The 16,082-nt window shown below is 49.9% G+C and overlaps 1 protein-coding gene across 4 annotated transcripts in view; it reads right to left on the reverse strand.

Annotated features, from left to right (window-relative positions):
- Positions 1-16,082, reverse strand: part of LOC140724815 (nesprin-2-like) — a 288,546-nt gene that overhangs the window by 209,186 nt on the left and 63,278 nt on the right. For all 4 annotated transcript variants that reach the window (XM_073039455.1, XM_073039456.1, XM_073039454.1 and 1 more), the window contains 5 exons: positions 15,832-15,969; positions 13,698-13,823; positions 9,929-10,128; positions 8,172-8,340; positions 1,527-1,658 (listed from right to left, as the gene is read on the reverse strand). In XM_073039455.1, coding sequence (XP_072895556.1) covers positions 1,527-1,658; positions 8,172-8,340; positions 9,929-10,128; positions 13,698-13,823; positions 15,832-15,969 — 765 coding nt within the window. The remainder of the gene's footprint in view (positions 1-1,526; positions 1,659-8,171; positions 8,341-9,928; positions 10,129-13,697; positions 13,824-15,831; positions 15,970-16,082) is intronic.

Here is a 16,082-nt window from a genome sequence, read left to right on the forward strand (position 1 = left end):
CGGCGCAGTAGCAGGACTTCCCGACCCAACGAGACCACGCCACCCAATTGCAAGCATGGGACCAGTTAAACTGCTAACCCGTACATCTTTAGAATGTGGTATGGTAGGACCCAGGGAAAACCCACAGTTATGGGGGGAATGTACAGACTCCTTACAGACAGCAGCGGGAATCAAAGCCTGGGTTGCCGAGCTGCCCCTCAAAAACGCAGCTCAGGTCCCCCTGCTGTAGGATTAAGCCGGGAAGACTGCACAAAGGATTTGAGGACGGTACTGGGAATGGAGAGGTTGAAAGGGCTGGGTCTTTTTCTCTGGAGGGGCGACTTTACAGAGGTTTATAAAATCATGAGGAGTGTAGATAATGTGTATGGTGACAGTCATTTCTCCCAGGGTAGGGGAGTCTAGAGGGCATGGGTTTAAGGAGAGAGGGGAAAGATCTAGAGGGGGCCTGAGGAGCAATATTTCCACCTGGAGGGTGGTGGGTGAATGGAACGAGATGCCAAAGGAAGTGGGTACAATAACGACATTTAAAGCACATTTGCACAGATACTGTACACGGATAGGGCGGGTTTAGAGGGACCTGAGCTAAATGCGGGCAACTGGGACTGGCTCAGGGACGGAGTGTTTCCAGGCTGTATCAGGCCAAGGCACTGGGTTGCAGAGGGTTAAGGCAGTGCAGGATGGGGAGTAGGTTGGGCATGTAAACCTCATGGAGAGGGTCACCGGGGAAAGAACGATCCGCCAGCACTCTGAATGTTTCCGGGTGGGATCCTGGGATGGACCAACAAAGTAAACAGCATTATGAAGGACCCCACGCACCCCTCATACAAACTCTTCTCCCTCCTGCCGTCTGGGAAAAGGCACCGAAGCATTCGGGCTCTCACGACCAGACTATGTAACAGTTTCTTCCCCCAAGCTATCAGACTCCTCAATACCCAGAGCCCGGACTGGCACCTTACTGCCCTATTGTCCTGTTTATTATTTATTGTAACGCCTGCACTGTTTTGTGCACTTTATGCAGTCCTGGGTAGGTCTGTAGTCTAGTGTAGTTTTTTTGTGTTGTTTTTTTACATAGTTCAGTCTAGTTTTTGTACTGTGTCATGTAACACCACGGTCCTGAAAAACATTGTCTCATTTTTACTATGCACTGTACCAGCAGTTATAATAAAAAGTGACTTGACTTGAACTTCTAAATTAACGCCAAAACTCTTCACATCAGGGTCGAGGATGGAGCATTGCTGCCCTCTGCTGGGCGTGGGAGAAATGCTCCCCAGTAAGAGTGAGGGTGTACAGCTTAGGTTGGGGAGAGATCCATCCTGCAGCGAGGGCCAACAGCCTGAGGTGGGGAGAGACCAATCTCCCAGTCAGTTCAGCATCCTGGAGCGGGGTGAGGTGGGGAGAGATCCACCCCCACAGTGAGGTTTAAAACCCTAATGTGGGGAAGGAACCATCCCATAATGGAAGTCAGCACCCTGGGGTGTTGGCAGAAGGGACCCTTACCCCGGGGAGTACAAGCAGGTGGCACCTACCTTCAGCTGGGCCTTGGCCTCACCCACAGTCCTGCTCTGCTGCCACAGGGTCTCCTCCAGCTCCCGTAGTCGGCCCGTGCACTCCACGATCTTGGTCCTCAGCTCCTCTGCGCGGCCCCCCTCGACCCCCACCTGGCAGGAACAGAGAGTGGGGAGATCAGGCCCACCACTGTGGCTGGGGTCCCCTCTGTATGCCCGCCAGCCGAGTCTCCACACCCAGTCCCACGGGAGCATTACCACTCCCTCCCCACGTAGGACCCTCAGCGTTCAGTCACCCTACACCCCCAGTCCTGCCTCCGTACTGCTCCCACTCTCCTGGCAGCACCAGACAGACACAGAGCAAGGCAGAGGGTCACTCCACCATCGACATCAAAGTCAATGTCACAGTTACAGTCGCAGGCACAAGCACATAGAACATACAACAGTACGGCCCCTCCGATCCAGCCCTTTAACCTGCTCTCAGATCTATCTAACCCTTCCCTCCCACATAGCCCTCTATTTTTCTATCATCCATGTGCTTTCTAAAAGTTTCTTAAATGTCCCTAAAGCATCTGCCTCTACCACCACCCCCGGCAGTCCGTTCCACGCACCCATCACTCTCTGTGTAAACATCCTACCTCTGACGTGCCCTCAATACTTCCCTTCAATCACTGTGAAGTTATGTTCTCTCCTATCAGCTATTTCTACCCAGGGAGTGCTGTCCACTCAATCTATGTCTCCATGCAAGTTGGTTTAACGTCACTCCTACCAAGACACAGTTCTCTGAAATCTTTCAATCTTATTGACATCTTCCCTGTAGACAAACGACCAGAACTGCACACAATACTCCACTTTTGGCCTCACCAACATCTTAATTTTGAGCAGTTTTGGGCCCCTTATCTAAGGCAGGGTGTGCTGGCATTGGGGAGGGTTAGAGATGGGTCATGAGGATGATCCCAAGAATGAAAGGGTTAATGTATGAGGAGCGTTTGATTCCTCTGGACCTGTAATCGCTGAAGTTTAGAAGAATGGGGGTGGGGGGGATATCTCATTGAAAGCTATCAAATATTCAAAGGCTTCGATAGAGGCAATGTGGACAGGACATTTCCTGTAGTGGAGGAGTCCACGATCCATCAAGTTCAGGTTGATAGGTTCTTGATTAGTGAGGGTGTCAAAGGTTTTGGGGAGAAGGCAGGAAAATGGGGTTGAGAGGGATAAAAAAATCAGTCATGATGGAATGGGGATTATTTGATGGGCTGAATGGCCTAATTCTGCTCCTATGTCTTATGGTCTTATACAAATGCACCATTACATCCCAACTCCTGCACTCAATACTCTAATTATGAAAGCCAATATGCCACAAGCCTTCTTTACAGCCCTATCTACCCATAAGACCACTTCCAAAAAATTATGGATCTATATTCTCAGATCCCTGGTCTACTGCACTCCTCAGTGCCCTACCATTCACTGTATAGGTCCTACCCTAGCTTGTCCTCCCAAAGAGTAACGCTTCACGATTGTCCTCATTAAATTCCATCTGTCAATTTTCAGCCCATTTTTCCAGCAAGTCAAGATCCCACTGCAAGCTTTGAAAGCTTTCCTTGCTGTCCACTACATCTCCAATCCTAGAGTCACGGGAATGTGAGAAGCAGCGGTGAGTAGAGGATACAGGCCAGTACATCACACACACATCCCTCCCCACCACTGGCACCCCCAGGAGGCACTGCCTCGGGAAGGCAACATCCATAATTGGAGATCCCCGCCATCCGGGACATGCCACTTTCTCACTGTTACCATCAGGCAGGACGTACAGAAGCCTGAAGTCCCACACCACCAGGTTCAAGGACAGCTACTTCCCTTCAACTTTTTGGTTACAGAGCTACAATACAGAAATAAACCTTTCAGCCCATCTAACTCACATCAAACAATTACTGTGCTTTGTCCCATCAACCCACACCTGGACCACAGCCCTCCATATCCCTCCCATCCATACACTTATCCAGACTTCACTTAATGTTGAAATCGAACCAGCTTCCACTGAAGGCTGGTTCCACACTCGCACCACTCTATGAGTGAAGAAGTTCTCCCTCAAACATCTGAACTATCCAGCACAACCAGTTGTGATAAGATGAGACTCTTAACTTCTCTGTCTACCCAATTCACCTCTTGCACTTTAGCATTTACCTGCACTGCACTTTCTTTGCAATTTTTACACTTTATTCTGCATTCGGTTATTGTTTTACCTTGTTTCACCTCAAAGTGCTGTGTAATGATTTGACCTGTATAAACAGTATGCAAGACAAAACGTCAATGTTAGTGCAAAGTGTCCTGGTGTTGCTATTATGAGATAGTGATTAGCTATTGAAATAGTTTATTAACATCACATGTACCAAACACTTTGCACTAAATTTGTCTTTTTTCTGTGATAATCTCACATAAATCTCCCCTGTGAATGCTGTGCCCCTGATGCCCTGTGCCTGTGAAACTGCTGGAAGTTTTACACTACACCTGAGCACACGTGGGCTTGTGACATGACTGGGAAGTGGACGTGGTCTTGTCAGACGTCCGCTCCCCCAAGACTCACCTCCTTGTCCACGTTGTCTGAAGCTCTGGCAGTCTGCTGCAAGTGTGCGGGGATCTCTGTGGAAATGGGGATGTACCATTCCACACGGCTGAGCTCAGCCCCCACCTCTCGCTGGGGGCTCAGCGCCCCTTGGACTCCCTGCCAGCAATGTAGGAGCGTTAGATAAGGAGGCCACTCGGCCCCTCGTGTCTGCGCAAGATCACCTATCCAATTGACATCTTCCTACACTGAGACCAATTCCATGGATTCCTTAATACCTTGAGCATAGTACAGGACAGGAGCAGCCCATCTGGCCTCCAATATCTGTACCGAAAATTATGCCACAGTAAATTAAATCTCTTCTGCCTGCACATGATCCAGATCTCTCCATTTCCTGCACGTTTATCTGTGTTTAACAGACTCTTAAACACCACCATTACGTCTGCCTCCACCACTCACAGGAGCCCATTCCAAGCACCCACCAACCTGTGTATAAAACATACTGACACACCACTTCTCCTTTAAACTTCCCCCCCTCACCCTAAAGCTACACCCTCTTCAATTTATCATTTCCGCCCTGGGGAAATGACTCTAACTACACGTCTCATAATCATATAAATTTCCAGCAGGCCTCCCCTCAACCTCCACTGCTCCACAGAAAATGACTTCAGTTTTCTAACCTCTCCTCACAGCTCGTGCCCTCTAATCCAGGCAGTATCCTGGTGAACCTCCTCTGCACCTTCTCCAAAGCCTCCATGTCCTTCCTGCAAAGGGGCAACCAGACCTGCACACAATACTCCATTGTGGGGTGACCAAAGTTTTATACAGTCTGTGGAAATATTTCTGGATCTCAGCTCTGAAATGTGGCATCCTTTTGCCCCTCAGCCCAGACTGCCCAACACCAGAAATACCATCTTTCACCTTCCCCATAAGTAGCCAGCACCTTCAAGAGAAGTTCAGATAACTGCCTGGCCTCCAAAGCTGCCAGGAAGATGAGCCTGCATGACCAGACCTTGCAGCCTGTTCCCATGAAATTTTAGAGTCGTCACATCATGGAGCACCATAGCCCATCTAACTGGAGCTGAAGGATTATACTGCCACAAGTCCACAAGTGTCACCATGTTTCCGGTGCCAACAGAGCATACTCACAACTTATTAACCCTAACCCATACGTGGGAGGAAACCAGAGCACCCGGAGGAAATCCACGTGGTCACGGGGAGAACACACAGACTTCTTACGATCAGCGGCTGGTATCGAACTCTGATCAGTGATCGCTGGGGCTGTAAAGTGATGTGCTAATCACTTTACCACCGTATATTTCTAAAACTTTCTACTGATTTAGAAGAGAGGCCAGGGAGGGAACGACAGCCAGAGGGTGATTGATATGCATGTGGCATCTCCTGCACCTTCCACTTCATTCAGCACACACACCCTTCAGCAGTAATAGACTCCAGCCCCACAGTCCACTTCGCCTTGCTGACACAAAGCGCAGCTGGGCTCTGCAAATGGAGTGAAAAAGAATTCACATCTCTACGACGCAGATCCCCGGGGTTTGGTGAGGAGGGGCAGCCCACCAATGTCTACACGACGCAGATCCCCGGGGTTTGGTGAGATGGGGCAGCCCACCAATGTCTACACGACGCAGATCCCCGGGGTTTGGTGAGATGGGGCAGCCCACCAATGTCTACACGACGCAGATCCCCAGGGTTTGGTGAGATGGGGCAGCCCACCAATGTCTACACGACGCAGATCCCCGGGGTTTGGTGAGGAGGGACAGCCCACCAATGTCTACACGACGCAGATCCCCGGGGTTTAGTGAGGAGGGACAGCCCACCAATGTCTACATGACGCAGATCCCCGGGGTTTGGTGAGGAGGGACAGCCCACCAATGTCTACACGACGCAGATCCCCGGGGTTTGGTGAGGAGGGACAGCCCACCAATGTCTACACGACGCAGATCCCCGGGGTTTGGTGAGGAGGGACAGCCCACCAATGTCTACACGACGCAGATCCCCGGGGTTTGGTGAGGAGGGACAGCCCACCAATGTCTACACGACGCAGATCCCTGGGGTTTGGTGAGGAGGGACAGCGCATTTCACGGAACACTTCACAATAGAACTCCCACCACAGCACTGACAAACGATAAATAGCATCCCAAATTGTAGAGTACAATCTGATGTGACACACACTCCAGGAATCGGTTATTGTACATACAAACTGTCTGAACCCCAGATTTGATCCCAGCCTGTAACCCACTCCCAAGGTATTGTTATTCATAGACAATGTCAAGAAAAAGTATTCACTCCCCTTGAAATTTTCAATGTTTTAATGAATCACAGTGGATTTAATTTGGTTTGAGACTGATCAATAGAAAAAGACACTTTTGTGTCAAAGTGAAAATAGATCTCTACAAAGTGACCTAAATTAATTACCAATATAAAACATTAAATAATTGATTGCATTAAGTATTCACCCCCTCCCCTTTAATATGACACACCAAATCTTCACTGGTGCAGCCAATTGGTTTTACAAGTGACATAATTAGTTAAATGGAGATCACTGTGTGCAGTCAAGGTGTTTCAATTGATTGTAGTAAAAATACACCTGTATCTGGAAGGTCCAACTGATGCGAGTCAGAATCATGGCGAAAAATGACACCATGAAGACAAAAGAACTCTCCAAACAACAAAGCAAAATAGTTATTGAAAAGCACAAGTCAGGAGATGGATACAAGAAAATTTCCAAGTCAGTGAATATCCCTCGGATTACAGTTCAGTCAATCATCAGGAAATGGAAGGAATATGGTAACAGCTGTAAATCTGCCTAGAGCAGGCCATCTTCAAAAACTGAGTGACTGTGCAAGAAGGGGACTAGTGAGAGAGGCCACCAAGAGACCTATGACAACTCTGGAGGAGTTACAAGCTTCAGTGGCTGAGATGGGAGATTCAGTGCATACAACAACTGTTGTCCGGGTGCTTCACCAGTCACATCTTTGTGGGAGAGAAGCAAAGAGAAAGCCACTATTGAAAAAAAAACTCACATGAAATCTTGGCTAGAGTTTGCCAGAAGTCTGTGGGAGACTCTGAAGTCAGCTGGAAAAAAGTTTCAATGGTCTGATGAAACCAAAATTGAGCTTTTTGGATATCAAACTAAATCCTATTTTTGGCATAAGCCAAACACCAGATATCATCAAAAACGCACCATCCCTTGAGTGAAGCATGGTGGTGGCTGCATCATGCTGTGGGGATGCTTCACTGCAGCAGGCCCTGGAAGGCTTGTGAAGGTAGAGGATAAAACAAATGTGGCAAAATACAGGGAATTCCTGGAGGAAAACCTGATGCAGTCTGCAAGAGAACTGCGACTTGGGAGAAGATTTGTTTTCCAGCCAGACAATGACCCCCAAGCGTAAAGCCAAAGTTACACAGAAATGACTTAAAACAACAAAACTAATGTCCCTGGAGAGGCCAAGTCAGAGTCCAGACATCAATCCAATTGAGAATTTGTGGCTGGACTTGAAAAGGGCTGCTCACTCACGATCCCCTTGCAATCTGACAGAGCTTGAGCAATTTTGTAAAGAAGAATTGGGAAATATTGCAGTGTCCAGATGTGCAAAGCTGATAGAGACCTATCCACACAGACTCAAGGCTGTAATTGCTGCATCTACTGAATACTGACGTGAAGTGGGTGAATATTTATGCAAATAAATTTTTTGTGTTTTATATCTGTAATTAATTTAGCTTGCACTGTAGAGATCTGTTTTCACTTTGACACGAAAGAGTCTTTTTCTGTTGATCAGTGTCAAAAAAGCCAAATTAAATCCATTGTGATTCAATGCTGCAAAACAATAAAACAGCAAAACATCCAAAGGGGGGGTGAATATTTTTTAAAACCACTGTATAACCCTCCGACCTGCCCCAGGATTAGATCCCAGCTGCAATCCGCTCTTGGGGATCTGTAACTCTATATATTAAATCCCCAATCCCCTGGATTAGATCCAGGCCCGTAACCCACACCCAGGGTAGTGTTATTACACACATCACCCTCCAATCGGCCCCCGGTTCAGATCCAGCCAACCACACTGTACCCCGGCACGCCTCTCTACCTCCTCTCCATCCTCAGGTTCTCCGTCACTCTCCGAACCTCCGGCGTCAGGCAGAAACGTCGAGTGCTGCAGCCAGTCACTGACCCCGATGGTTTCCCACGGGACTCCCTTGCCCTCCCGTGACTCCTCCGCCGTGTGGGTGTGGCTCTCCCCGATCCTCTGCGCCGAGCTGTGGAAACAGGCCTGTTGGCTGAAGGGCTGAGACCCCAGGGTCGGGCCGACTCGCGAGGTGGGACGGTCGGGGGAGGGAGTGGGTCGAGCCTTTTAAAGGCGAGCTCTAGCTATCGCTGGTACATCGAAACAGAGAGTGAAACGTGTCGTTTGCGCCAATGACCGCCTGTCTGAGGACGTGCAGGTGTCCCCACGCTCCCAGCGCAAACACAACGTGCCCACAACTCACTAACCTTAACCGTACGTCTTTGGAACGGGTGGCAAGTCCGGAGCACCCGAAGGAAACCCACACAGTCACAGGGAGAAGGTATGAACTCCTTACAGGTAGCAGCAGGAAGTGAACCCTGATTCCCGTCACCGTGAAGCGCGCTGTGCTAACCACTACACTACCGAGCCCGTCATGGGGAGAGCAGAGCTGATCTGAATCCAGCGACCAGTGTCGGATCGCACTGAGAGCTGGCACACTGCCTGCCACAGCAATCCCTTTCCAAAGAGACTGGAAGTAAACAAGCCCTCACAGGGTCAGACGTAGGCTGATTACAACACAAAACCGTGTGTGGCTGCTGGTATTAGGTAGGGGTTAGTTTACGACTGTTACGGGAACTGAGACACAGCGAAAAGCTTTTGTGTGCCTGCCACCCAGACGGATCAGTACTCACACAAGTCATTGTGGTAAAAAGGAAAACATTACAGTACAGAGTAAGGTGTTACAACTTACACCGTGCAGAAAGTGTAAGAGACACAGGGCCAGAACAAAGTAGACTGGGAGACCAAGAGTTCATCTTATCATAGAATAGTCTGGTGACAGTGGACTAGAAACAGCCCTTCAACCAGGTGTACACACTTTCCAGCTTTTGTTATCCTCTGCCCAATGGGAGGGGGGAGAAGAATGTTCGGGGTGGGTGGGGTCTTCGATTATGCTGTCTGCTTACTGAGGCAGTGGGAAGTGTGGGCAGAGTCCGTGGAGGGGAGGCTGGTTCCTGGGATGTGCTGAGCTGTGTCCACAACCCCCTGCGGTTTCTCGCGGTCGCTGCGATCCAGCTAGATAGGATGGTTTCTGTGGTGCAGCGATTAAAACCTGGCGAGGGTCAGAGAGGACATGCCGCCTGCGGAGGCAGAGGCACCGATGAGCTATCTCGGCTGTGGGGCCTGCGTAAGTGGGGTCAGGAACGGGAGGGGATACTGCAGCATAAGGCCCACACCTTTACTGTCCACACCAAGCCACCCACTGGTACAGAGGAGGGGCAAGTCACCCTGCCCACAATCAGCACAGACTGGCGTACCAATGGAGCATCACACCAGCACCCAGACGAACTACAATGTCAATACAACCACAGCAGAGGGGTGAAGTCCATTTGGCCCATCGAGTCCATGCTGACTATCAGCCACCTATTTTATTCTCCCCACATCCTTATCAATTCCCCCCCCCCCCAGATTCTACCTTCACCCGCACACTGCGGGCATTTCACAGCGCCACCTATTCCGCACATGTGAGGGGGGGGGGGGGGAGCTGCAGTAACCAGGGGCCGTGGGATCTCTGCTTTACTGTACTCAGTTCTGAAACGCTGGAGTTCCCCAGCTCTCACCTCTCTGTGCTCCCCTGCTCGGCCCTCAGCCTGTCCACCAGGTAGCCCGTGTCAGGTATCTCGTTCCAACAACCTTCATCCTGGAGCGGCTGGGCCCGTGCCCCTGCCATTGGGACAGGATCGTCAGCCGGCCCCTCTCCCTGCTCACACCGCTGAGGAAGCTCACAGTCACCGCTCGACCCCTCTTCCATGGGGAGGATCTGCAAGGCAGCGGAGAGAAGGCAGGTGGTGAACATTCGTCTGCACTACCCTCCCCACCATCCCCCTCCCCGCTCCCAACACAAACACCATCCGGTTCACTCAGTCGGTCCTGTTCCCCAGTCGATCAGCCGTCTCACAGAATCAGGCCCGTCGACTGCGTTGCCCAGCGAGCTAGTCCTACCTGTCCATGTCTGGCCTAGTCATACCTCACTGAACTCTCCAATCCATGTACTTCTCTGGGTGGTTTGTAAATGTGGCCAATGTGCCCACCTCAATCACTATTCCTGACAGCACATTCCTAATACACCCCTCCTTTTACGTGAAGGAGCTGCCCTCACGCCCCTTTTAAATCTTTCACCACCGACGTTAAATCTTGCCTCCCTGGAAAAGGCTCTGTGCTTTCACCCTGTCTACGCCTCCTCACAATCTTACCCCTCAGGTTACCCCTCAGTCTCAGGAGATGAAATCCCAGTCTACATACCCTCCCCTTGTAACTCAGGCCCCCAAGTCGAGACAACATCATCGAGTCACAGAGAAGTACAGCTCAGAAACAGGCCCTTCAGCCCATATAGTCCATGCCAGAACAATTTAAACTACCTACTCCCAACGACTTGCACCGGAACGGTAGCCCTCTGTACCCCTACTATCCATGTACCTATCCAGACTTCTCTTAAGCGTTGAAACTGAGCTCACATGCACCACTTGTGCTGGCAGCTCGTTCCACACTCTCTCAGCCCTCAGAGTGAAGAAGTTTCCCTTCATGTTCCCCTTAAACTTGTCACCTTTCTCCTTTCACCCATGACTTCTGGTTGTAGTCCCACCAGGCCTCAATGGAAAAAGCCTGTTTGCAGTTACCTTATCTAAACCCCTCAATTTTGTATACCTCTATCAAATCTCCCCTCATTTTCCTACTTTCTAAGGTATACAGTCCTAACCTATTCAATCTTTCCATACAACTCGGGTCCTCCTGTCCCAGCAACATCCTGATAAAACTTTTCTATGCTCTTTCCAGTTTAATTGTAACATTTAAGAAATATGATAGCTACATGAATGGGAATGATTTGGAGAGATATTGTCAGGATGCAGATAGATAGATAGATAGATAGATACTTTATTCATCCCCATGGGGAAATTCAACTTTTTTTTTCCAATGTCCCATACACTTGTTGTAGCAAAACTACTTACATACAATACTTAACTCAGTGAAAAAATATGATATGCATCTAAATCACTATCTCAAAAAGCATTAATAATAGCTTTTAAAAAGTTCTTAAGTCCAGGCGGTTGAATTGTAAAGCCTAATGGCATTGGGGAGTATTGACCTCTTCATCCTGTCTGAGGAGCATTGCATCGATAGTAACCTGTCGCTGAAACTGCTTCTCTGTCTCTGGATGGTGCTATGTAGAGGATGTTCAGAGTTTTCCATAATTGACCGTAGCCTACTCAGCGCCCTTCGCTCAGCTACCGATGTTAAACTCTCCAGTACTTTGCCCACGACAGAGCCCGCCTTCCTTACCAGCTTATTAAGACGTGAGGCGTCCCTCTTCTTAATGCTTCCTCCCCAACACGCCACCACGAAGAAGAGGGCGCTCTCCACAACTGACCTATAGAACATCTTCAGCATCTCACTACAGACATTGAATGACGCCAACCTTCTAAGGAAGTACAGTCCTGACAGGACTGAGCAGAAAATCGCGGTTTAGCATGGCCTAGATGGGTCGAATGGCTTCTTTCTGTGCTGTCGTGCTCAAAGACTCTACGGCATCTTTCTTATAACAGGGCGGCCACAATACTCCAAGTGCAGCCTTACCAGTGTTTTATATAACTGCAAGGTAGCATCCCAACTCCAATACAGAGTGCCCTGCTCGATGAAGATCCAGCTCCCAACCTTCACCAGCCTGTCTACCTGTGACGCTGCTTTCTGTGAACTATACACTTGTACCTCAGGGTTCCTCTGGTCCATAATACTCTCCAGGGCCCAATCATTCCCTGTACAAGTCTTGCCCTAGTTCCTCCCAAATGCAAAACCTCACGTTTATCTGGATTGAAAGCCATTTCCTAGTCTGCAGCCCATGTACCCAGCTCATCAAAATCGTCTTGTGACTTCTCCTCCTCCCTTAAAATGCTCTTCAGACCAGAAGGTCTCTGGAAGGAGCTGCCGGAGGAAATGCTAGAAGTGGCTATAGTAGTTACAGTGTTTCAGGTACATGGATCTCAGAGTTGTACACTGCATACAACTTCGACAATAAATGTACCTTGATAGGAACGATTTAGAGGGATATGGGCCAAATATAGGCAAAACGGACTGGCTCAAGTACTGTACAAACAATTTGGGTCGAAGGTTCTGTTTACACATTGAATCACTCTACAACCTGTTTCCATTGTCCAACCATTCACTTTATGTCCTATCCTGGTTTGATCTCCCAAAAGGCAATACCCTATATGTATCTACTTGGCCAATTTGCCAGTCCTCGGCCCACATACAGGGCTGATGTAGATCCCACTGTAAATTTTCATCATCTAAAACACCACAATGTTAGTATTATCTGCACCTTACCTACCACTTGTTGTACATTCACATCCGAATCGTTGATATAAATTATAAAAAACGGAGGACACAGTCCCGAACCCTTTGACACAACAAAAACTCCCATGTGAGTAACAGCCCTTGACCATCACTCTCGGCCTCCTAGCAATGAGCCAATTATTAATCCAGTCCTTCTCTGTCCCCGGATCCCATGCGATCTGACCCTCCTGACCAGCTGCCACAAGGGACCCCGTCATAGGCCTTGTGAAGGTTCATATAAACAACATCCACTGCTCTGTTCTTACAGACAGAAGCAAGAATTGAACCCCCTGATGGGTGATCGCTGGCACTGCAAGGAGTGCCCAGGTACGTGGTTCACTGAAAGTGGTGCCACAGGTACACAGGGTGGCCTGGCACACTGGCCTCATCAGTCAGTGTACTGACTACTGATCAAGTGAGTCTCACCCCTCACACACTCACCGCGTGATCCCAAGCCTTTGACCTGCTCTTGGTCGAAGTATTTGTGTGTTCGGCATGGTGGTGAACCCAAGGACATTGATGATGGGACTCAAGGGGTAAGTGACTCTCCTTGCTAACCCCCTCGGGTGCTCTGGAACATGGGCTCTGAGTGTGAGCCAACCATGGTTTAACACAATCTCTCCGGGGTGTCACGGTAGCACAAAACTTTACAGTGCGCACAAATTAGGGTTCAATTCCCACCAATGTCTGTGAGGAGTCTGTACGTTCTCCCTGTGACCGCACGGATTTCCTCCAGGTGCTCTGGTTTCCCCCACATTGCCAAGATGTACCAATTAGGGTTAGTAAGTTGTAAGCTTGTTATGTTGGCACTGGAAGCATGGCAATATTTGTGGGCTGCCCCCAGCACGTCCCTGGACTGTGTTGGTCGTTAACATAAACAAAACATTTCACTCTATGTTTCGATTTTTTTTACTGTACGTGTGCCAAATAAAGCTAATCTTTAATCCGCTTTGCTGTTGGGTTGAGGAGGAGAGGATGCAGGGCAGAGTCAGTCAAAGTTACCTGGGGCAGCTCCTCCGCTGTTGGTGTCACATCGTCATCGCTCCACATCGCCTCCTCCTGCTCGACCCGGGCTTCTGCTGAACACTGCTCACCTCCTTCCCCGTCATCCAGGCTGAACTGCCTAACCTGTGAACAGAGAGTATGTCCGAGTGTATGCTGGAGACTGGCTGGGAGACCCACAGAGGGCGTCATGGCTGTCTGCCGACACCTTCGCCAGGCCACAGTCGCCCCTTCAGTGTTCACTACCCTTCCCACTCCCCGACCTTCCCTCTCAACACTCCTATCCTGATCCTCACCCACACCCTCAACACTCCTCAACTCACCTCACCTCCCCACCACACCCCACACTCCCTCTGTATACTCTCACCCCAGTCCCCACCCCTCATCTTCTGACAAACCATTCCTTCTTTGTCGTCCCAACCCCCCCTCAACAAGCCCACCTCCACACACGCTCCAAGCCCTCCTTCCCAGCAACACCCTCCTGCCCCTCCCATCCCATCACCTCCAAGAGGACCGCAACCTCGTCGTGTTCTGGAGGCTTGTGTGCCTCAGGGACCCAGAGAGCTACGTTGGTTGGAGTCAGGGCTTTGTGCTCTGGCTCTTGGAGGAATCACCCATGCCAAACAGGTCAAAGGCCGCCAATCCTCCTGGTTCAGGGGTTCGACCCAAACTCCTAGAGAAACAGCGATGAAGAATCCTTCCTATCTGACTGTATTCCTGAGTCTCCACCCGGGACTTGCATGACTGGCTGTAGTGAAAACTGAGAGGAAGATACTGGCGTGATGAAGGAAGCCCTGGACATTGCTGGGCAGACTGAGGTGGAGGACCTACTGCCCTAAATTCCAGCTAAGTCCCATCCCATCAACCTCAGCCCCCCTTCCCTTCTTCCCCCTAAGATTTCCAGAAAATCATGTTTACTCTTTGTACGTTAACTGCTCTGCCCGTCACCATCTGTGGGCTCTATTGACACTTCCCACTGCAACCAGCATAAACAAAGACCCCTCCCACCCTGGATAGTCTCTCTGCTACCCCCTCCCACCGGGCAGAAGGTGCAAAAGCCCGAAAGCACTAACAACTAGGATCAAGAATGGTTTCTGCCCCACTGTTATAGGACTATTATATTGTTCTTTAGTATGAATTTCCATCTTACAATCTACCTTGTTACGGCCTTGAACTTTATTTTCTACCTGTACTGTGGGAATCCCTGCAGCGCCCGGTGACCCTGTGACCTCTGTCTCGGAAACGACATCAGAACATCTTTCAAGAGGGTGAACCCTCACAAGGTGTCAGGCCCTAATGGTGCACCGCGTAGGACACTGAAAACCACCGTGCCAACCCACTGTGCCATGACTGTGCATCTCGACACAGATCAATCGCCGTCCATGAATTTGCCAATGCCACAACTATCGTTGGCAGAATTTCAGATGGTGACGAGGAGCAGTACAGGAGTGAGGTAGACCAGCTGGTTGAGTTGTATCACAGCACCAGCCTTGCGCTCAATGTCAGTAAGACCAGCGAACTGACTGTGGACTTTAGGAAGGGGAAGTTGGGTGAACACACACCAGACCTCATTGAGGGGTCAGCAGGAGAAAGGGTGAGCAGTTTCATGTTCCTGGGTGTCAGCATCTCTGAAGACCTACCCTGGGTCCAACATATTGATGCACTTACAAAGGTGGCACACCAGTGCTATTTTTCATTAGGAGATGTTATGTCACCAAAGACTCTTGCAGTTTTCTACAGATGTACTGTGGAGAGCAGTCTAACAGGTTACAGCACCATTTGGTGTGGTGGATGCTCTGTAAAACTCCACCCTCAACCCACAGATCCCAAGGAAGGATTTCCAGCCACATGCCTTCTCCCAGTGTCCCGACCAATATCCTTCCCTCAGACAGTCCCACGAAAATCACTGCTCCCTCTATGATGTTCTCCTTCCCTTGGGGTGGAGGGGCCACAAGGTGGGTCCTTCCTCCTGTTTGCCCTAACCCAATTAAAGTACTTGTGTCAGCTCCCCCTGTTGAGGAAGGCCTCTCCTCCCCATTGGTAATGGTCAGACATCTGTGCTGTCCCAGGGCATTGAAGAGGCGCCGGCTGAGGGCAAGCCAGATGAGGTGGGGATTTGTCAAGCCTCCATTACCTGTTTCTTCAGAGCATTGGTTGGGGTGGACGCTGGGGTGGTCTCAACCCTTTCCTCAGTCTGAGTCGGGTCACCTCCGGGATCCCGCTGGCCTCCGCTCATCTGCTCCAGCTCCTTGCACAATGCCGATTCCAGCACCTAGGTCAGGGCAAGGAGCTGTGGTCAAAGGTCAAAGTTCAGAGCATCCTGTCGCTGGGTTGTATCCTGACCTACCCAAGGCCACGACGGAAGGACCCCTTGCACCCTAAACC

This window comes from Hemitrygon akajei, chromosome 3, assembly GCF_048418815.1.
Source record: "Hemitrygon akajei chromosome 3, sHemAka1.3, whole genome shotgun sequence".
Classification (NCBI taxonomy): Eukaryota; Metazoa; Chordata; class Chondrichthyes; order Myliobatiformes; family Dasyatidae; genus Hemitrygon; species Hemitrygon akajei.